Source organism: Echinops telfairi, unplaced genomic scaffold (genome assembly GCF_000313985.2).
Source record: "Echinops telfairi isolate 266 unplaced genomic scaffold, ASM31398v2 ScPeMD7_7;HRSCAF=31, whole genome shotgun sequence".
In the NCBI taxonomy this organism is placed as follows: domain Eukaryota; kingdom Metazoa; phylum Chordata; class Mammalia; order Afrosoricida; family Tenrecidae; genus Echinops; species Echinops telfairi.
Window position 1 is genome coordinate 5,326,742 of NW_022103904.1, and position 22,927 is coordinate 5,349,668.

The 22,927-nt window shown below is 40.0% G+C and overlaps 1 protein-coding gene across 1 annotated transcript in view; it reads left to right on the forward strand.

Moving 5' to 3' along the window:
* The window catches only part of POU6F2 (POU class 6 homeobox 2), a 366,489-nt gene that overhangs the window by 290,932 nt on the left and 52,630 nt on the right, over positions 1–22,927 (forward strand). Inside the window, exon 5 of the mRNA XM_045286283.1 lies at positions 7,943–8,089. Within this exon, the coding sequence (XP_045142218.1) occupies positions 7,943–8,089 (147 nt within the window). The remainder of the gene's footprint in view (positions 1–7,942; positions 8,090–22,927) is intronic.

Below are 22,927 nucleotides of genomic sequence, written 5' to 3' on the forward strand. Positions count from 1 at the left end.
AATGTCCATCTGCAACCTTAATTTTTAAGATATAGATATGAATACATAGTTCTATTCCCCTCCCGTTAGATAGATTGATGGATGGATGGATGGATGGATGGATGGATGGATGGATATGTACATGCCTGTATTTAGACCTCTATAAATGTCCTTTGCCTCCTGGTTCTTTCCTCTTCCTCTTGTCCCACCATCATGTTTGTCCCACCATCATCATTTGGGTTTAGTAATTCCTCGATTTGGGTTTAGTAATTGCCCTTGATTAAGCCCCACTAGGCATCCTACGCCCTCTCTCCATTAATTTTAATTCACTTGTTGTTCCTTTAGCCATGTTTCAAATACTTCTTTCTGAAATTCTCTAGTGTGAAGTCATGAAACTCACCTGTTCTGTCTTGTTAGTTGGCTCATGGCTTCTCTCAACTTTCCCTTTTAAAGAACAAACTGAAAATACCAGGCAGAGAATATCGTTACCTTTGTTCACATCATTTCCAAAATGAGAAGGTATGTAGGGAGTTGAATTGTAATTAAGATCCATTATTTAGTTCAAAATCCTCATGTACAGTGTGCACTGTACTAATAGCAGTTAGTGTTTATTAAGAACATGATACATGCTGGACATTGTAGAATTTTGCATGCATTATCATATTTAAATCTCATCAGAACTCTGTGGGTTAGATCTATTTTGTACCCATTTACAGGTGAAAACTTGAGGCTTACAGGTATCAACTTACTTATATTCACAGTTGGCTAACGAGAGTAGTCCAGTTTCAAGAACTGTTGCCCTCACTACACAAATGATTGGCGAAAGGAGGGGGACTGTGGGATTCTGAGGCATCCTAAAAATGATACAAACCCATTTTTAAAGATTCTTCTAAGTTATTTTATTAACTAAAATTCTAAGGGTAGGGGTATATGGCAGAGGATGGCTTTTTTAATTAAATAATTTTATTGGGGGCTCGTCCAACTCTTATCACAATCAAGACCTCCATCCATTGTGTCAAGCACTTCTGTACATTTGTTGCCCTCATCATTCTCAAAACATTTGCTTTCCACTTGAGCCCCTGGTGTCCACTCCTCATTTTTTCCCTCCCTTCCTGCTCCCCCCTCCCCCATGAGCCCTTGATAATTTATAAATTATTATTATTTTGTCATATCTTACACCGTCTGAAATCCCCCCTCACCCACTTCTCTGCTGTCCATCCTGGCAGGGGGTGGCTTTTTAAAGAAGCCGCTGTTCCTATTTAGGTTTTCAGTAGGTATGTTGGTTATCTGTGAATTCCGGAAATATCACTTAATGAATTCAAGCTCTACAATCCATTTAGAAATAACATGAGCATATTTATGTTGCTAGGTGTCACTCAGTCCCTTTTGATGCATGGCAACTCTATGTACGACAGAACTAAACTTCCTAGACCTCTGCCATCCTCACAAGCATTCCTATGTTGCAGCCCATTTGTCCAGCCACCCTACCAATCCACCTCGTTGAGAGGCTTCCTCTTTTTAGTGACCCACTACTTGACTAAGCACGATGTCCTTCGCCAGGGTTGTTAAGGGCTCTTCCTCCAAACCAGATGCGGTAGTCTTCATGTGGTCCAACCTTTCGGATGATTTGCTCAACATACAGACTGAATAAGTATTGTGATAGGATACAACCCTGACACACGGGATATTAAGCCATGCAGCATCCCGTGTTGTGTTCAAAGGACTACCTCTTGGTCTGTCTATACAAATTCTGCATGAGCAAAATTAAATATTTTAGAATTTGTATTCTTACTCATAATCCACTATGATCCACACAATCAAATGCCTTTTCATAGTCAATAAAACACAGGTAAACATCTTTCTGGTATTCTCTGGTTTCAGTCCAAATCCATAAGGCATCTGCTATGCTGGTCCTCATTCCATGTCCTCTTCTGTCTCCAGTTTTTTGACAGTCCCCTGTGCCATCCTCAAAATCAAAAGTCCGTGTATTGCTACAGGTGTTTGTGAATTATTTTCAGCAAAATCTTCCTTACATGTGATATTACTGGCATTATTTGATACTTTCTGCATTCTGCTGGATCATCTTTCTTGAAATGTACACACATATGGATCTCCCTCAGTCAGTTGACCTGGTAGCTATTTCTTGGCTAGATGAGGGAACACTTTCAATACTGCATCTATTTGTTGAAATGTCAATTTGCATTCCATCAATTCCTGGAACCTTATTTTTTGTTTTGCTTTGGTTTGGTTTTGATTTTGTTGTTGTTTGGCCATTGTCTTCAATGCATTTGCCCTTCCTTCAAAACCATTGGTTTTTGATCCTATACTTCCTCCCGAAGTGGTTTCGGGACAGTGACTCTGTATCGCGTCCATCTTCTTTTGATGTTTCCTGCATCTTGCAGTGTTTTTCCCATAGAATCCTTCAATATATCAACTGGAGGTTTGCCGTTTTTCTTCAGTTTTTTCAGTTTGAGAAATGCAAGCATATCCTTCCCTTTTATGTTTCCAACTCCAAGTCTTCATGTATTTTATTATAATATTTTGTCTTCTCAAGATATTCTTCAAAATCTCCTGTCCAATTCTTTTACATCAACCTTTCTTTGTTTGCTTTGGCTACTCTATATTCAAGAATAAATTTCAGGGTCTCTTCTGACATCCAGTTGGTCTTTTCTTTCTTTCTGTAATGTCTTTGTGCTTTCTTCATGATATCTTTAACATCATCCACAATTTATTTGGTCTTCAGTTTTTAGTGTTCAATGTATCAAATCTTTCCCTGAGATGGTCTCTAAATTCAGGTTAGATATATTATGGCTCTCAGGGACTTGTTTTAATTTTCTTTAGTTTCATCTTCACCTTGAACAGAAACAATTTATGGTCTGTTCCACAGTCAGCCTCTGGCTTTGTTCTGACTGATGCTATGGAGCTTCCCCATTGTCTCTTTTCCACAGGTGCAGCTGAGTGGATTTCTGCGTATTCCATCTGGAGAGGTTCACATATGTAGTCATTGTTTATATTGTTGGGGGAAAATAATACATTGAAATGAACAATCTCCAATGTTATTTCCATACAAGGCCATATTTTCCAACTACTAATCCTTCCTCTTTATTTCCAGATTTCATTCCAATCACCAGTATTGTCAATGCATCTTGGTTGCATGTTTGATCGATTCCAGACTGCAGACATTGTTGGAAAGCATTAATTTCTTCAAAGCATTAGTGGTCTGTACTTAGATTTAAATAATTGTCATATTAAGTGATCTTCTTTGTCAGCATATATGTATCACCCTACCACTAACAGCATTGTATTGAGTGAGGGTATTTCTTGAAATGTTCACTTTGAAGATAAATAAGATGCCATTCCTCTTCGAGTTTTCCTTATGGCGTAGTATACCATATGATTTTTCCAGTGCAAACTGGCCAGTACCAGTCCAGTCCATCTCAGTAACACCTAAGCAGAATATTGATTTTTATTCATTCCTTTTCATTTTTGAGGGCTTCACATTTTTCTAGATTCATATTTTGTGCATTCAACATTCTGATTTTTAGTGGATGCTTGCAACTTTTTTTTCTCAGCTGAGTCTTGCCATATAAGCAAATGAAGAGTCCCTACGGCCTTTATCAATCCGCATCATGAAGGTTGACTTTACTTTGAAGAGGTAGCTTTTCCTTGGCTATATTTTGAGTACCTTTCAACCTTCGGAACTCATGTTCCATCAGATAGACAATGGTCTCTGCTATTTATATGTTTTTCCCTGGTCAGTTGTTTTAGAAGTACATCTCCAACTCCTTCTTCCTAGTCTGACTTAGTCTGGAAATTCCGCTAAAGCCTATCAATCATAGATGTGACCCTGCTGGTGGTAGAACTACTTGAGGCATAGCTTCCAGCATCATAGCAACATGCAAGTCATCACAGGATGACAAACTGAAAGACATGGGTGGATACACTAGCTCATGGCAAATTTTTATTGTGAGAGTGTTCACATTTATAAACAAGCTTGCACCCGAGTTCAATAGGTCTTTCTAGTTGGTATGTTGGAAATACAACTCTCTAATTGATCAGAGTTCACTAGTGCCATCCATTGCTAGGTAGGCAGATTGGCAATCAAAGCTCTGAAGGCATACACTTCGCAGCAACTTTAAGATATCCAGTTGATCCTGGAATGATAACATGATCGTGGGTGCATTTATTGTGTCTGGGCTCCCTCCGTACAACTCTACCCTGGGTCTCCAGTCAACAAGAAGTACAGATAGAAACACTTCTAATATGACATGACTGAGGACAATACAGAGTGACATGACCCGAGGTGATAAGGAGAACATGTATGGTTTCCCTCCCCTTCCCTCTCCCTGCCACATATCTCAATGCATATTAGCATATCCCTGCCCTGGCAGTCACAGACAGCAGAGCCAAAAGATATTTATGAAGATGCATCCATCAATAACTCCAGTGGTCCACCTGAAATGCTGTCAGCTTACACAATGACTTATATGCACTCTCTGTAGAGACCACATTCACACGACTTTCATTGTCACTCTAGTTCAGGGGCCAGCAACACATCTCCCCAGAGTATATGTGTCTTTCACAAAGACCCAGTAGATTGTGGGGTAAAACGTAACAGAGGCATTGGAGTTGGCACTTGCTCCATTAAGAAGGAAGGGCAACAAAAAGTGGAACAAATTGATTATCAACCTAGGGTCCGGAAAATAGAGGAAATGAACATTAAAAACAAATAAAAAGCTCCCTCACACAGAGGCTTAAAAACCAGCTTTTAAACACATGCTTTAAATATTAGTTTATATTCAGAATGATAGCTTATCCTTTATACAATGCTTGAATTTATAGCATAGATATGGAGCTCTAACTGAACAATAATACATTTATATCTTAAATGTAGGAAATTGATCATCTACACTAGTGTATTGTATCAGATTAATTTTACTATTTCCTATATGAATTTTGATTGACCTAGATGATAGGCTTTCTAAGAACATTTGGTCTTAATACTTTCATTAAATAGGAATCACTGTCTTTCTCAAAGAGCCTTGTGTACACTGATTTACAAAGTTGTCTCCCCAAATGTCTGGACAAAACAGCATAGGTGACACCGGAACCCAGATGCTTGTAATTTAATCTCTCTTTGAGGAATAAGAAGTGCATTTTGAGATATTCCTAAAATTTAATCATTTCATGATGATTTCAGGTTTGGTTGCATTAAGGAAATGTAAGCCTAGAAGCAATCTGGTGGCGCTGTCAGGCAAGCATTGGACTGTCTGCTCACCACAGGGTCAGCAGTTCAAACTCACCAACTGCTTCTCTGGAGAGAGGGGGGGCGGGCTATCTGCTCCCTAAAGATTGACAGCTTCAAAAACCCTGTGTAGGGTTACTATCCATCAGAATCAACTCCATGGCAGTGGGTTTAGTTGGTTTCTTAAACACAAGAGTAATCAAATGACCCTGTAACGGTATACCAATTTGCAGTACCTGTACTATGAGTTGGCATGACATGATGGCAGTGAGTTTGGTTTGGTTTTTTGAGTACTAATATTTAATGAAGCCTGGTGGTATAAAGGGACAGGCGTTGGACAGCTAACAGCGTGGATCAGCATTTCAAATACATCAGCCACTCCTGGGGAAAAAGACAAGGCAGTCTGTGCCTTGTAAGATTCACAACCTTCGAAATGAAAGTGAACAGTTCTATTCTGTCCTATAGGGTCCATGGCAGTGAGTTTGGGGCTTGGGATACTAATCAGTAGGAGCCCTGAGAGTCCAGTGGTTAAAATATTCAGCTGCTAACTGAAAGGTCCGTGGTTCAAAACGACCAGTCAGTCTGTGAAAGAAAAACACAACAATCTGTTTCCATTAAGATGACAGCCTTGAACCTTCTACCGGTCAGTTCCACTCTGCCTTAAAGGGTCAGCATGAGTCAGAGTGACCGCCACAGCAATGGGGTTTGAGTACTAACCCTATGGGAAAGGTGGACCTCAAATAGTCTCTCAGGAGTGGGGGAAAAGAGGACACAATATGAACTCTTAGCTTTTAGCTAAGTTAAAAGGACACATGTTTACTTACCTCATACACACAATAAAAATATACTCGAAAAAACAAGGTCAAGACCAACCTGCATTTGAAATCCTATGGAGGTAATCTGGGATAAGACAGGGTTACTTTTTAGACTGATGAATGAGCATTTTTTTTCTCCTTAAAAAGAAAGTCATTATTGCCTTTAAGAGAGATAAAAGTAAAAGACACATAAAATAATGAGTTTTAAATGGATTTCCATTTCTTAAAAAAAGTGCTAGGTCAATGAAATCATCATAGAATTAGTTATATGAAATTTGGTTATAAATGAATAATGAAACCAATATGATAAGCATACCACATTAATAAAAAAAGAATTATTAAATCCTCATCCTTTTGATGCTTCCTCTGACAGTATTTCCTTCCTCATCAGATGATATAAGCTCTAGGCAAATTTCCAAAGGAATTAAGTAATAGAATATGTCTGAGGAGAGAGAAGAAGTGAGGGAGAAAGAGAGAGAGGAGACACAGAAACAAAATGGAGAAAGGAAAGAAGAGAATAAGAAAGAGGCAGTTTTAGAATAACTTCAGGATTTGATTTAAGTTTGGCATTAATTTTTTTTCCCACCAAGCCTTAGTCTTGGCACATTTCTGTGAAAATACAGGAATTTCATGGAGAATGCATTATTATGCACAACAATTGTACTTGAGAGAAACTATATGACAAAAAATAACACCCAAGAATAAATACAAATGAAATTCATGTATCAAAACCAATACTGTGAAAATAGTTTAAATGTTTCTTGAATTTATATCTAGTCATTAGCCTAAATGCAGATTTTAGTTCAAGCCACACTTCTGCCTCATAGTCAGAAGACCTGAAAACCTGTGGCGTGGAAAATTGGCAGGATAAAGAATATTGAATTGGTCTCCATGGAAAAGCAGATTTTGGCAGCCATAACCTTCTCCCTGAACAGGTTTCTCCCCCACACTCCCCTTCTCTCTCCTCCTTGTTTCGCTCCTGTTCCAGAAAAAAAGTAGAGGGCACGCATGTCAACCTGACTATTCACTAAAGAATTCTTCTCCTTGACCTTCAATCCCATGATGGTCTTGAATCTCATGGCCACGGTGAAACCCTTAAAAAAAACTAAAAAAAAAACCTAAATTCATCCTCTGAGAACAGAGATCGGAGATTTCATTTCTACTTTGGTTTCCTTCTGCCTTTGACAAAAGGAGTGACATATATGTCTTATTTCAAGACTCTATAAGAAACCGCAATTCACAACACCCCCCCCCCCTAAAAAAAAGGAAAAAAAATAGTCATCAAGTTGTGTTTGACTCATAGTATAGGTCAGGGTAGAACAGCCCCTATGGGTTCCTGAGACTATAACTCTTTATAGGAGTAGAAAGCCTCATCTTTCTCTCAAAGAGCAGCTGGTGGTTTCAAACTGCTGACCTTGTGGTTAGCTGCCCAAGGCTTAAGCACTATGCCACCAGGGCTCCTCCAAGGGAGATGATCTCAGAAAGCCTTAAAATCCATTTCACACTTCCTACCTCTCCCATCCTGTTTTGATCCCATAGTCTATCTGGTTACCTCAAGAAAAGTAGCCCTTTCCTCGTAGTTTTATTTAGGATGGAGACAAAATCCAGGAACTTCTCCGAAAAAGTCTTAACCCTCCACCTGAAAAGACCCCAAGAGCCCACCTCATCCCTTAAAGCAAGACTCGCTCCCTCCAGGGACTGGTCCTGTACCCGGACTCGACAAAGCAGCCCAGTGGTTAGTGAAGAGTCAGAGGGAATGGTCACCAAGCCTCCTCCAGTGGGTGCCCCGCCCTTTGCATGAGCCAGTTGGGGCGAGATGGACCTCCTCCGGGTGGATGTTGTATCCCTGTGCTGTGCCTCTGCCTCTTGGTGGTTTTCACCCTGATCTTTTCTCTCTTTGCAGCTGGTTAATAATCCACCAGCAAGTCAGGCTGCGGCGGCTGCAGCAGCAGCAGCCTTGGGCTCCGTAGCAAGCTCACAGGCCTTTGGCAATGCCCTCTCCAGCCTTCAGGGGGTCACAGGTCAACTAGTTACTAATGCGCAAGGACAGGTGAGTGGGAGATGGAAACGAGAGTGAATTTTTATGGCAGATTGAACTTGGAAAGGAAATGAATTTCTTTTGCATGACAGTGATATGTAACCGAATCCATTCGAGGCAAATAAATAATGTTTACTAGCAACGTCAAGAGTGGAGGATGGGTTGGGAGGTGTTTCTATATTTTAGAGGCAGGATTCCTGATTTTTTTTTTTTTTGCCTTTCCCTAGAAGGTTGGTTTTATATCTCTTTATTTTTATTTCTCATGCGATGAGCTTAACTGAAGAAGTTACCTTTTATTACTAGGCATTCATTCTGTTTGTTTGGGATTTTTTAATAGTTAAAATTTTTAAGGAAATTTCAATTGTCCTTCCCTACTGCCCCAACTCGGGTAATGGGGGAAACTGGTACGTCCCATCCCTAATCCCATCCCTAATCGCTCTAGGGCATGTAGATGTGCCGTCCTACAGCCAGCTGGTGAATGTCTGAAGAAAATGCAGCTCAGGAAAGGTGTTAGCATCAGCCCAGTGGCAGGGCGGCCGCCCCTCAGCCCTCCACGGCCTCTTCTCGCTGAAGCGAGGCTGTCTCTCTCCTGTGCTGGGGGATTTGCTGGCGTGGTTGGGCCAGTGAACGTCCCTCAGCACGTGAACGTGACCAGCACGGTGAATCCCTGCAGCGGCGGTGGCTGAGCCTGCATCGCGGGCAGCCGGGCACTCGTGGGGCTCCAGGTGAGGCCAGCCCCCTCTTCAAGAGGCTAGCAACACTAAAGGCGTACAGGCGTTCACCTTGCTGATGTCATGGGGCCACTCCTTTGAAGACCAGTTAAACAGCACAGCTTTGGTGGTTAGAATAGTTGGTTTTCAAATGTTACTGTTTATTAGGATGCAAGAAGTTTTTCTCTGCCCAAGGAATTTACCCAGCAGTGTGTTTGTGGGCTCCTGGCTTGCACTGCTCTATGGAGAAAGGGAATTTCCTTGTCTGGGACCCTGCTTTTATTTTACATAAAGAGTAAACAAAGATGCGTTATAAGCTAAACTGTCTCCATCTACATCCCAAGGGGGAAAAAAGCTGACCTTGTTATATTTCCTGGGCGGGCGCAGGATTGTCCCGTCAGAACCCCAAGGGCTGAACGATGGAGCTTGTCAAAGACAGGCCCGATGTAATGAATCATCTTATCACAGGTGCACACCACACATATTAAAGGAGGGTTGTATGAACACTGTGCCCTCTACAGTAACCTTTCAATGTCTGCTTTAACCCTTGTTCCAATCCCTTTTCATCGAAAGATTATTGTATGCAGCCCACCTCTAACTGGAGGCTCTCAAAAGCCTATTAAGATTTCTAGAGGGATGGGCTGTGGGTGTGCAGGAAACATTGGTTAGAATATCTATAACTCACAGTCAGATCAGGTCCGTCCAGGAAGCTGCTTCCCAGAGTCATCCCCAGAGATAGAACACCTCACTTCACTCACTGGCCAGGTGGCCCCTGAAATGTCAGTGTTAAGGGTTGAGCATAGAAATCATAATCACTGATTACTATTTCCCTCGGATTTTTCTGTGGCAGCATTCATGCCAAAGGTAGCACTTTACCCCACCACTTGAATATTTATGATAGAGAAAACACATGATTATTTAGAAGGAATTACTAAGACTTTTAGCAGCCCTGGGGAGCAATGGTGAAGCACTGGACTGCTAGCCCAAAAGCTGGTGGTTCGAATCCAACCAACTAGTCCACAGGAGAGAGCTGGTGATTGGCTCCCCTAGAAATCACCGGCCAGAAAGTCCAACGAGGCAGTTCTGCTCAGTCACATGGGCCCACTATGAATCAAAATCACCTGATGGGCGCCTCCCAACAAGTCAAGTGTTAGGATTTTCTTTGTTCAGATGATGTCATGAATTGTCATTTTATCACTTAAAAATGAAAAAAACAAACAAACAGGCAAATACATTCACTTCTCTTACCAGCCACCATTCCTAGGGAAAGCCCTCTGAGCCCATAAAAACCCATAGAAAATGAGGTGCAAAGCAGTTTTATTAGTACTAGGCACTGTGGGTTTAATGTTGGGCGTGTAACTACGAGGTTGGCAGTTCAAACCCACCAGTAGCTCCACAGGAAAAAAAAGCAAGACAGGCTATTCCCATAAAGATTCATGGGAAACCTTAAGGAGCAACTCTACTTGGTCCAATAGAGTCTCTAAGAGTCTAGAACCAATTTGATAGCAGTGGCTTCCGTTCAGTTAGGTTCTAATTAAGAGTCGATTTAATTTTAATTTTTTTAGTTTTAGAAATTATGCTATGTGATTTTTTTTATACAGTCCAAACCTCCAAAAGTGGGGAAATTTGCACTTTCAGAGAAATTAATTATACCCACTGGTGAAGTTGTGTCTAAGCGTTTATTGTACATTTAGTTTTCAGACAAAACTTCAAGGGCATTGAGTCTTCCTTCTAGTACAGAAAGGGTCCACGACATAAAATGCTCACATTTCTTTCACTTGATGAATTGACTACATACGTATAGCAGTTTGCTTTTTTCTTACCTTTCTGATGTAAACATAATCATCAGTTCAGTAAAAGGCAGATGCCTTACATCTGTTGGCACCGAGATATTTGTTTGAGCTTTGTGACATGGTAAGAACGCCGTAGGGTCAAATTTTACCAAACGAGAAAGGCAAAAATCAATCTTTTGTGTGTGTATCTGCTTAACTGCTTTTGGCTTGCATGAATCGGATAATTTGGTTAATACAATTAGTCTTGCTCAAAATATTGTCTAAACGAGGATTATTACACTCAACCCATTTTACCCATTTTCAATTTCTTAAAAACCACCATAGGGCTTTCCCAAAAAAGAGTTCGTTTGCCAACTCAAACGAACAAACAAACAACTCACCACCAACAACTCAATTCTGACTCATAGCGACCCTAACAGGCAGGATGAAAAAACCCTTGTAATTTTCTGAGACTGGAAATCTTTATAGGAGTAGAAAGCTCCATCTTTCTCCAGAGGAGTGGCTGGTAGTTTCCAACTGGGGACCTTGAATTTAACAGCCCAATAACCACTATGCCATGAGAGGCCCTCTGTTACCAGCTAGTTGATTCCAATTCTATGTGGGTGAGAGTGGAATTGCACTCCGTAGAGCTGTCAATGATTGATTTTTCATCATTGGGTAACCAGGATTTTCTTCAGAGGCACTTTCTTCTCAGTAGACTTGAAACTCCAGCCTCTCCAGTTGACAAGAGGTTACTGTGAATTCTTTGCATCAGCCTCCAGAAATGATACAAAGAGAAACTCTTAATATACTTAGAATCTCCCATTTGAGTTCTTGATTTCATCTACTTTTCTACATTAGAATGCTCACCTTACCCATGCTCAGGGGTAATAACATTAAAATCTACATGTAAATTTGAAAGACCTGCTTGGTACCACAAAAAATTGGCATAATGATAGGATCTATTGAGAAGGCATCAAGTCACCATTTTTGATAACAAAAAGGCCCTGATCCTTCTCCATCTGCTGAGCATCTTTGGGCTCCCTGGAATGAAGGAAGGTTTGCCCATGAGTTACAAACTGACTTTGAATTGAGACCTACATGGGGTCAGGTTTCAACTTCGGATCTTTCTAGTCTTAAAACAGTGAGGTAAAGATTCACTCTGTGTAAGACAAAGGCCCATCCCTAAAGTTCTATGGGAGCCTACGTGGAGAGGCTGGTAAGCGTGACTGTGGGAAGTCTGTAGTGCCGACAGTCCACTGCTAGAGGTCCTGCTCCAAGTCAAGGTCTCCACAAGTGGTCTTCCATCAAGCTTCCTTCAGGCTCTTGGCCTTCAACTCTTAACAGGCCAAGAACTCTTGCCATTGAAGCTTACAGTTTAGTTACCCTGTCGTGGAGCCTGACTCTGTTTCAACTTACGGAGACTCAGTAAATGTGAAGAGATGGAAAATCAGAATCTATTTAAAGATTTTTTTTCCCTCTTCTTCGCCCCCCCCACCCCACCATTGCTTATGAACAAATATGGAAGAAAACCCTCAGTTATTGGATGCTTTTCTGACCCTGCTCGTTCATTTGCATTTAATTCAGAGGACAGACCCTGTTCAATGGTGCATCAAAGATTAATTTTAATAGAGATACCACATTCAAAAGTCACAGAGTGCATATCTTACCCCAGGGATGTGGAAGCGTTTTAAAATTATATCATACCCCATGTCACCGAGGTGGGATAGGAGCAAGTATCCTACTGGCAGTTATTAATCATGAGATTGGCAATGGTTATGGGCTTGCTGGGAAGAACATGCTAGTTCTCTTTACTTACTGGATTGGGAACTCCTGCATGTGTAGGAGACAGGCGCTAGAAGGAGCACTCGCCACAGACCTGTTTAAATACCAAGTCAACCAGTACATAACTAGCTAAATGGCCTTAAGCAAATGACTTGGGCTCTCTGAACCTGTTTCACCAACTATCAAGTAAGGATAATAAAATCTAAGTCCCCCAGTTGTGAAGGTTAAAATGAAATCATATGGGGTCGGGGGAGCCTATCATACTGTCTGAGCTCACAGGTGATAATTACTCAGATAATAATTACTGGCAGAGGTAGGCACAATAGCAGTATTGTTTGTAGTTTTTGCTAGCGTTTGTTGGAAATATGCACTTGCTTTTAGGTTTAGAGAGAGAGTACGGGGCGCAGACAATGAGAAAGGGCTCTGGACACAGACTGGCACTTTCCAGCTCTGAGACCTTGGGCAATTTATTTACCTGAGAAGTTGTGCCTCAACATTATCATCTGAAAAGTGAGGGCAATCATGAAACCTATTATCATGGATTAAATTAATGAATACATGCAACATCCTTAGAACTGGGCGAGGCCCAGAGTCATCACTCGATAAGTGCTATTTTCTGCCATCAGTCAAGACAATATGTGCTGTCAGTTCTCAGGGTTCTGTATGAGTGAGGAGCTTGAGAGTGGGAGACTATTGGTTGTAGGACTTGACATGAATGTATGGAAATTGCATCCTTAGCCTGGATACTTCAGTACAGTTGTGCGTAAGTGCTATGTACGTGTTTCTAACATTCATTCGTGAGTATGTTCAGGATTTGGCAAGTAGATTTACTATTGATTTGTTCAGTTATAGAATTAGCTTCCCTAGTGTCCTTGGCAATATCTCTTGATTGCCATTACTGCAGAAAAGTAAAAGCAAATGAAATTTTATTTTCTCCGGAGGCTAAAGAAAACATTTTACATTTTAACTGAAGCTCAGAATGTTTCCTGATGACATTAGTCCTCAGCTACGGTGAGATTTTTTTTTTTAAGTGGAGGAGGTTAAAGTCAAAGACTCTCACTTTGATCTTGAAAATCCCTCCAAAAAAAACCAAAACAGCCATCAGTAAACAAAAATTGTAAGACTTCTAAAATTCATTTGCTGTGCAGTTAAATAGGATCAGAGCTGGGAAAGTGCTTAGCACAGTGCCTGATGTGCCTTAAGAATTAACAAATTATAGCTGTTCCTTTTAGGACGAGAAAGGAGCCACTGACACAGAACTATGGGTTGCTAGAGGAACTTAAGACATCATTTAAATAAAAAGATAAACATTCCTTAGAGTGAATCGTGGCAAGATGAGCTTAGATAAAGTTACAGTAAACACAAATCTTAGCCAAACAACTAAAATATCATGAAAGTATTCACTTAAATATTTATTGAATCTGACTGAGAGTTATATTGGGCCGAACGGGGAGAACTAACAATGTCATAGCCGCCCACAGTTGTAAAACTATTTCAAACCCTGTGCAAAGGTGATAAACCTTGTGTAACTGCGAATGCGACTGAAGCAAACCAGGTGCAGTAGAAACACATAACTAAAGCTTGTCGATCAAGAATCTGGGACGTTTAGCATATATCTTTTGTATCATTTTTTGGCAAACTTTTTGGAAGTTTACAGAGCGCCTTCTTTGTTTTACATCCAACAATTCATCCACGTTTTCTTTCATCGCATTGACTGTAATCTCCTGAAGGCAACATCCCTTATTCCTCTTCTTCCCCACCTTTCCTATTTCCATTTCTCCTCTTCCTACCCCTTTAGAACCTCATCTTTGAGTAAATGCTTCCCTTGTGATCTCAAAGGGTTGATTATTCTAAGGTGTGTGTACTTCCCTGACAAGTGTTGTCCCCTATAGACCTGTCAATTGTTTGGCTGAAATGAAGCCAGTTGGATAAACTCAGTTCCGGGCCTGAAGGAGATCTAAGGACCATTTTGCCAGGGTTCCACTGTTCTATCCAACTAGTGAGCCTGGTACATTCCACATCTTTCTTGCACTCTATCCAGGACCTTCTAAAGCAGTTGTTCTCAACCTTCCTAATGCCGCAACCCTTTAATACAGTTCCTCATGTTGTGGTGACCCCCACCCAACCATAAAATTATTTTTGTTGCTATTTCATAACTGTAATTTTGCTACTGTTAGGAATTAGGCAACCCGTGAAAGGGTTGCTGGACCCCCAAAGGGGTCGTGACCCACAGGTTGAGAACCAGTGTGAAAGTGATCCTTTTAGAGCACTTGCTCATGGTAATGAGGCATTACCTAGTTCCTGTGGTCTCAGCGTCCTGAAAACTGATGTTCAAGTGGTTCATTAGTCCATGAAACTAATCATTTCCATATATCATTGATTTTCTCATGTCATTTTTAAATAATGGAAAACATTAAATATATTAAAAAGTTACCACAAAGATAATACAAAATTCACCAATATTCCAAACATCCATTTGACAGAAATTAACCTTTTTCCATTTTTAGTTTTTAAAGTAAATAAACATGACTATTACATTTAAGTTTTTATTTATTTACAATTAATACCCTTCTCTTCCATCTCATCTCCTTCCTTCCCAAGGTAATTACTAAATTAAGTTGGTCATTTCTTTTCATGCAGGTTTTGTATTTTTACTATAAAATATTGATTAAAATTCAGGCTGTAAGTGACATAGTATATGTCATATACTAATGATATCATTTTAAATGTATTTTTTAAAGGAAGAATGAAATAATAGAATACAGGCAATGACCAGATTACAAGCAAGATCCAGGCCTAAGTGTATCATTAAGCCAAACTTGTAACTAAGTCAGAACAGGTGCACATGACTCTTACTTAACCCTATTTTAATGGCAACAAACTATTGAATAAAGGAACCACTACTTGTGGAATAGTGTTAAGAATTGGGTTGCTAACTTCAAGGTCAGCAGTTCCAAATTACCAAGCCACTCTTCAGAAGAAAAACCGGGCTTTCTACTCTCATGATCACAGACTCAGAAACTCCCCGGGGCAGTCATACTCTGTTCTATTGGGTCACTATGAGTTGGCATAGACTCGAAGGCAGTGATTTTTATTTGTTTTGTTTTGGGGGAGGGGAATAATGCAAGAGGATCCCATATAATGCAGTGGTTAAAATGCTTGGCTGTTAGCAACAAGGTCAGCAGTTCAAGCCCACCCATTGTTCCATGGGAGAAAGATGAGGCTGTGTGCTCCTGTAAAGACGTACAATCTTGGAAACCCCATGGAGCAGTTCGACTATATATTCTAGAGTCACTATGAGTCAGAATCAACTCAATGGCAGTGGAATTGGTTAATGTCAGAGAAGCCTTGGAGCCTTTTCAGTGGTTCAGAAGTTGCACATGTAGCAAATGAAGGTGATTTTTATGAAGATTTTGTGGTGAGTCGAGGATGGTTTAATAGTTTCAAAATGAGGGCAAATTTACTTAACATTAAAGTGCAAATACAAGTTGCCTGTAAGCGGGATATTTCCTAGCCCTGACATTGTCTGTACAACAGACACGAGAACAAAGGGTTTTTCATAGAAAATTCAGACAGTAATTGTGTCTATATATTTTCTTTCAGCCATTAGGAACAGATCAATCTATTTATGTCATGTGTCTAACTCATGGGTTTGGTCCGTGTTTTCTAAGCCAAAAATCAAGAGTCTGACAAAAGATTCTATTTTCTCATTTGGAAAGATTATAACATGAAGTTTTTTAAGGTATAAACATTTAATTCCATGTAATGAAACGTATCAAATAGCATTTTTGAAATAGAATAATATTTGTTAAAAAAAAAACAAAAACAGATCTTTCTAGGGACTGGGAAACATGTGTTCACAGGGTTAATAACATTATAGGAATGTGACCCTGAATTCATCCAAGTTATAAAGATAAACAACAACCACAATAAACAGCCTCAATCTTTTTCCACTAACATATCAAATTTCCCCTTTGAGCCCAGTTGAGAGCTTTATTTCCTCATTTCAGAAGAGGCAATTGCATTAAAGCAGTGTTTCCCTAAACACCTCGAATAAAAGGTGCCCCTCAGACACTCCACAAACAAGAGTTCCCTGTTCAGAGGAGCTGGGGCGATGGTGGGCAGCCAGGTCCCATAGACAGAGGGACTCCAGGTCCTGCAGGGAGGGGCCCCAGTTCGTAAATATGAATGAAGTTAGACAGGTGAGGCTCGCGACCGTGGAGTTTACACTCCATGGAGACTTCTTTAACTTTTTTAACCCCAGTTTTTCTAAACTTAAAGTCCATGGATGGCCCAGATAGTTTTGTGCTGGCTTCTAATCTAGAGATTGGTGGAAGTGGAGCCCACCAGCCATGTGGAAGAAAGGCCTGGCAAACTGCTTTCATACAGACTAGAGAAAAAAAAAATCTTGATGAATTGGGGATTTGTTTCCTTTATCTCCTTATTTTTTCTAATAATAGTTTTATTGAAGTATAATTCACATCCTATGACCCTCTACAATTCAGTGATTTTTAGAATATTTGCTGAGTTGTATATCCATCACCATTAGCCCATTTGGGAACATTTTCATCATCATTGCAATTTTGTTTTGTTTCTCATGTGATAGTTTGTACATAAAGTGTAATATAACATAGGATGCTGAACATTGTCTTTACATACTCCACATCAAACCGGACTCACTGGCATCCAGTTGGTGCTGTCTCCTAGCAACCCTACAGGACAGGGTAGAACTTCCCCTGTGGGTTTCTGTAACTGTAACTCTTTAGGGGAATAGAAATCCCCATCTTTCTCCCCACAAGTGCCTGGTGGTTTCGAATTGCCAATGTTGCAGTTAGCAGCCAAAGGTGTGCCCTCTTTGCCGCAAGGGCTCCCTTTTTGCAGAGTATGTTGGCATTGTCCCTCTTTTTCCTTCTATGATCTTTATCGATTGAGGTTTTAGATTTGGGTCTTTAATCCAGTTTGAGTTAGTTTGTGTGTGGTGTGATTTTATGTGTGTGGTGTCTAATTTCATACAGACAAACATTCAGCGTTGCCAGCACCATTTGTCTCTTCCTTATTTAATGGACTTGGACCCTTTGGCAAAGATCAGCTTTCTATAGGTAAATACAATTATGTCTGGATTCTCACTTCTCTTCCACTAGTCTAAGACTCTATCACTGTGCCAGTCCTAGGCTGTTTTAACCACTGTGGCTCTATAGGAGGTTCTGAGATGAGGTGGTGTGAGACCCCTGCATTCTTCTTCAAGACTGCTTTACTGATCCATGGCCTCATTCCTTTCCATTTCCAGTTGATGATTAATGTTTGTATCTCCTCAAAACTTCTGTTGAATGAGATTGGGCATGTTCAGGGTGGTAAAATATGGGATAGAAAACTGATGGTGCCCAGATATCAAAAGAAATAGCATCTGGAGTCTTAAAGGCTGGAAGTTAAACAAGCGGCCATCTAGCAGAGAAGTAACAAGCCCCCATAGAAGAAGCACACCAGCCTGTGTTATCATGAGGTAATGATAGGGTCAGGTCACAGGCATCAGAAGACCCAAAACAAACAAACAAAACATATTGTTGAAAATGGGAGGGGTCAGAGCAGAGACCCAAAACCCACCTGTAGACAATGGGACATCCCCTCACAGAAGGGTCACAAGGAAGGGATGAGTCAACCAGGGTCCAGTATTATGCAAATTAAATACACAATATTCTGCTGGTTCCCTGAGGCTTCCTCACCCCCTACTATCATGACTCCAGCCTTGCCTTTCACTGCAGGTTAGACTGGAACATGTACACAGGTACAGATAAGAGTTCACAACACATGGAATCCAGGTCAAATAAACCCCTCAGGAACAGAAATGGTAGTAGCAATAGAAGGAGGGTAGAGGGAAGGTGGGGAGAATAAGTGAGGAAGGGGAAACCAATCGCAATGATCCACACATAATTACACCCCACCCTCAGGGGGACAAACAACAGAAACTGGGTTGGGGGGGCGGAACAGCAGTTGGTGTAAGATATGAAAATAATAATTTATAAGTTATCATGGGGTCACAAGGGTGGGAGGAGGGAAAGGTGGGGGGGAAAGAGGAGCTGATACCAAGGGCTCAAATAATAAGTAAATGTTTAGAAAATAATGATGGCAACATATGTACAAATATGCTTGATACAATTATAAATGGAATGTTATTAGAGCTGTAAGAGTCCCAAATAAAATGATCTTTTAAATAAAGGGGAAAAACAGTTTTGAAAGGAAGCAGGCAGGCTATTGGGAGGTTTGATAAGTTGTTTAAATTCTTAATTCCAAAATAATTATCTGAAATGTAAACCTCCATATCATTCACAATTTAAATTTTTCCATTGGAATTTGTATAGAGATTGTATTAAACCTATAGATTATCTTGGGTACAAAGGACCTCAACATTTTCACAATGTTATATCCTCATATCCATATGAGTTCGATACTTTTTTCCCCATAGGTCTTTTTTTAGTTTCTTGCAATAGTGTTTTGTAGTTTTCTTTATATACATCTTTTAAATCTCTGGTTAGACTTATTCCTAAATTAATTATCTTTCTGGGGTGTATTGTAAATAGTATTATTTTGTGCACTTTTAGTTATGTTTGACAGTGTATGATAGGGTTTCCAAAAGTTCATGGGAAAACTCCATTATCTTTTCATTCCATTTTTCCATGAACTTTCTGAGGCCCTCTCATATTTGTGCCGTGTCTTGAGCCCTTTAGTCTATCCCTAGTTTTTTTATGTTCATAGTTCTTACTTTTACATTAGGTTTTTGATGCATCTTGAGTTAGTTTTTGTATATGGTCTGAGAGCTGGATCCTGTTTCGTGTTTCTACAAATGGATATCGAGTTTTGCCAGCACCATTTGTTACAGAAACCATCTCTGTCCTGTGTCATGGGTTCCAGACCTTTCTCAAAAATCTACCAGGTAGATAGATTTACTTCTGGGTTCTCAATTCTGTTCCATTGATCTATGCACAAGAGGGCTTACAAAGGTTCATGGTGAAAAAATATAGAACAGAAAATGGAATTCTTCCACAAACTTTTTTTTTATTATTTGTATTCTTGCCAAGCTATAGTAGCTATGTAGTAGGTTTGAGATCAGGAAGGGTGAACATGCTTTTGATATACCCCAAAGGTTAGGTATGTTGTGTTCATTCTTATATGACTTAACAGTTTTATTTCTTCTATTGCTGTATTAATCTGGGTAGACTAGAGAAACAAGTCCATGGAGACACATACGTGTATAAGAAAAGTCTTATATATGAGAGGAATTGAACATTGAGAAAACATCCCAACCCAGTCCAGTCCAAGGCCATAAGTCTGATATTAGCCCATATGCCTGATACCAATCTATAAAGTTCTCTTCAGACTCACAAAACACATGCAATTAAGCCAAATGCAGGGCGATCACAAGCCAGTGGGTAGAAAATCTTTGGGTCCAGTGATGTTGTAAGCATCTCAGCACTGGCAGGGGTCTCTCTGTGGCTTCTCCGGCTTCTGAGGTCTAGTGGCATCCATGTGGATTGTCTTCTGCAATGTCTCCCAGGGAGTCACAGAGAGAGGGGTCTTCCGCTTCTAAGGAGGAAGTACCAGATTTCCCAGAATTCTCAGAAGGCCAGGCCCACACAGAAGTCTCATTGGCTTTCTCCAGATTGACAACCTATACTCCACTCCTACACTCTTAATCCTTAAATTGACACCAGATTAGATGACTACCACAATTGCCCAGTGATATTCCATATCCATGTGTGTTAGTCTGGGTAGACTAGAGAAACAAATTCATGGACACACATATGTGTATAAGAAAGAACTGTATATATACAAGAGTCGTTGAATATTGAGAAAACCTCCCAGCCAAGTCCAGATCAAGTCCATAGGTCCCATATTAGCCCAGATGTCTGATACCAATGTATAAAGTCTTCTTCAGACTCACAAAACACATGCTACAATGCCGAATGCAGGACAATCATAGGACAGTGGGTGCAAAGTCTTGTGGATCCTGTGATGGTAGAAGCATCTCAGTGCTAGCAGGGGTCTCCACATGGCTCTTCCAGTTCCTAGGGAATGGGTTCTGTCAGCATAGTGCCATGTGTTTTATCAGTAGAGCATCTCTCCAGGAGTCAGCAGAGTCAGTCTCCCACCTCCAAGGAGGAAATACAAGAGTACCCAGAATCCTCAGGAGGCCATGCCCACACAGAGGCCACATTGGCTATGACCCAATTAACAGACTAGACTCCACCCCTTCATTCTTAATCTTCTCAAGTCCCAAATTGATACCAGATTATGTGACTACATCATGTATTTGATTGTTTTGCCTCTTTGCTCTTCCCGTTATTGATTTCTACTTATATAGCATTATGATCAGAGAAAATGCTCATATTTCAGTGTTAGGGGTTTTATTGAATCTCTGAAGACTAAAATGTGTCATATACTGGAGAATGTTCCATGTGGATTGGGAGAGAATGCACACTGCTACAGGTGCGCGGCGTGTTCTGTGCATATCTATGAGGTCAAGGTAGTCAATGGTGGCATTTAGCTCTTGTGTCTTTGTTGAGTTTCTTTCTAGTTGTGCTATCCTTCACCCAAAGTGGAGTATTATTGTGGAACGGTTCATTTCTCTTTTCAACGTGATTAGGGTTTGTTTCTTTTGTTTTTGAACCTTATCTTTGGGTTTGTATATAGTCATTCTGGTTATATCCTCTTGGTAATTTGACCCTTTAATCATTGTCTTTTCTTATCTTTCATGAGGGATCTTGCCTTAAAGTCTATTTTACCACAGATTAATATTGCCATTCCTGCTTGGTTTCAGTTGTTTGCTGGATATATTTTTCCATCCTTTTGAGTTTATGGTGTGTCTCATGTAGACAGCACATTGATGGGTCATGTTTTTTTAATCCATACTGCCTCTCTGTCACTTTACTGGTGTGTTTAAGTCATTGACATTCAGTGTTATTACTGATAGGTATGCATTCACTGCTGTCAGTTTGGTTTGTCCCCTCCCCCCAGCCTCTGTGGTATTGACAGTTTTGTTGTTCCACTTAATTTTCTGTGAATGTTGTGTTTCTTTTGTCATTGATTTTCTGTTTAGTGAGCTTTGTTTTCTTCGTTTTTATCTTGATGAGTAGGTTTGTTAACTTTCTTTGTGGTTTCCTTGACATTTACTTGTTTCTTCCTAAGCTTAAAGCAGTCTTTTATTTCTTGTTATCACCTTGACTTCCTCTCTATATGGGAGTTCTAGAACTACACCATTTAGTTCCCTTTTTGTTTTGATGTGACTTCATTTACAGATAACATATCTGGTTCCCCTTTAGCTTTGGTTTATTTTTTATCATTCTTTATGGGTTGATATCTAGCTCATTCTGTCCTGTTTCCTAACTTCAGGATGGTGTGTTGTTCTGTCTGAAGTACTCCCTCTAATATTTCTTGTTAGGTTAGAGTTTTACAAATCCTCTTAATTTATATTTATTTTAAAATATCCTAATTTCACCATCAATTTGAGAGACAATTTTGTTGTGTATATAATCCTTGGCTTGCAATTATTTTCTTTCAAGGTTTTTTAAAATATCATTTCATCGCCTTCTCATCTGCCTGGTTTCTGCCAAGTTATCAGAGCTTAGTCTTAATGGCTCCGTTTTGCAGATGATTTTTTTGTTTTTCCTTACTGCTCAGGATTTTCTTCTTTCTTAAAATTTGGTTTTATCTACTTTGACTATGATATGTCTTGGTGACTTCCTATTGTGGTCAATCCCATATGGGATTTTTGGAGTTTTTTGGATGGACATCTCATCTTTTATGATATTAGAAAATATTTCTGCCAGCAAATCTCTGACAAATCTGTGTTTTGTTTGTTTGTTTTGTCTTCTGATTTGGAATATCAACCCTGTATAATTTTGTCTTCTTAGGTTTTCTTCATTTTCTTCAAATAAATTGGTGTCCAGAGATTTAGTCTCTATTTCACTGATTTTATCTTTCATTGATCTAGTTCTGCACCTGTGTCCCTCTATTGAGTTGTCGATTTCTTTTATTTTGTTAATCTTTTAGTTTTCTTGTTGCAGTTTTTGTGTGGTTTCTGATTACTTGTTTATTTTAATTATTTTATTGGGGGCTCGTACAATTCTCATCACAATCCATACATACATCCATTGTGTCAAGCACATATGCACATTTGTTGCCCTATCATTCTCAAAACGTTTGCCTCCCACTCTAGCCCCTAATATCAGTTGCTCATTTTCCCCCTCCCACATGAACCCTCCATCATTCACAAATTATTATAGTTTTGTCATAAGTTACCCTGTCCGATGTTCCCCTCCACCCCTTTCTCTGCTGTCCATCCCCCAGGGAAGAGGCAATACTTAGATTCTTGTAATTGGTTCTCTCTTTCTACCTCACATTCCCTTCACCCTCCAGGCATCGCCCCTCTCACCACTGGTCCTGAAGTTTAGTGAGCTTTATGTTTTGCTTCATTTTTATCTTGATGAGTAGGTTTGTCCTGGATTCCCTGTGTTTCCAGTTGCTATCTGTACCAATGTACATCCTCTGGTCCAGCCAGATTTGTAAGGTAGAATTGGGATCATGATAGT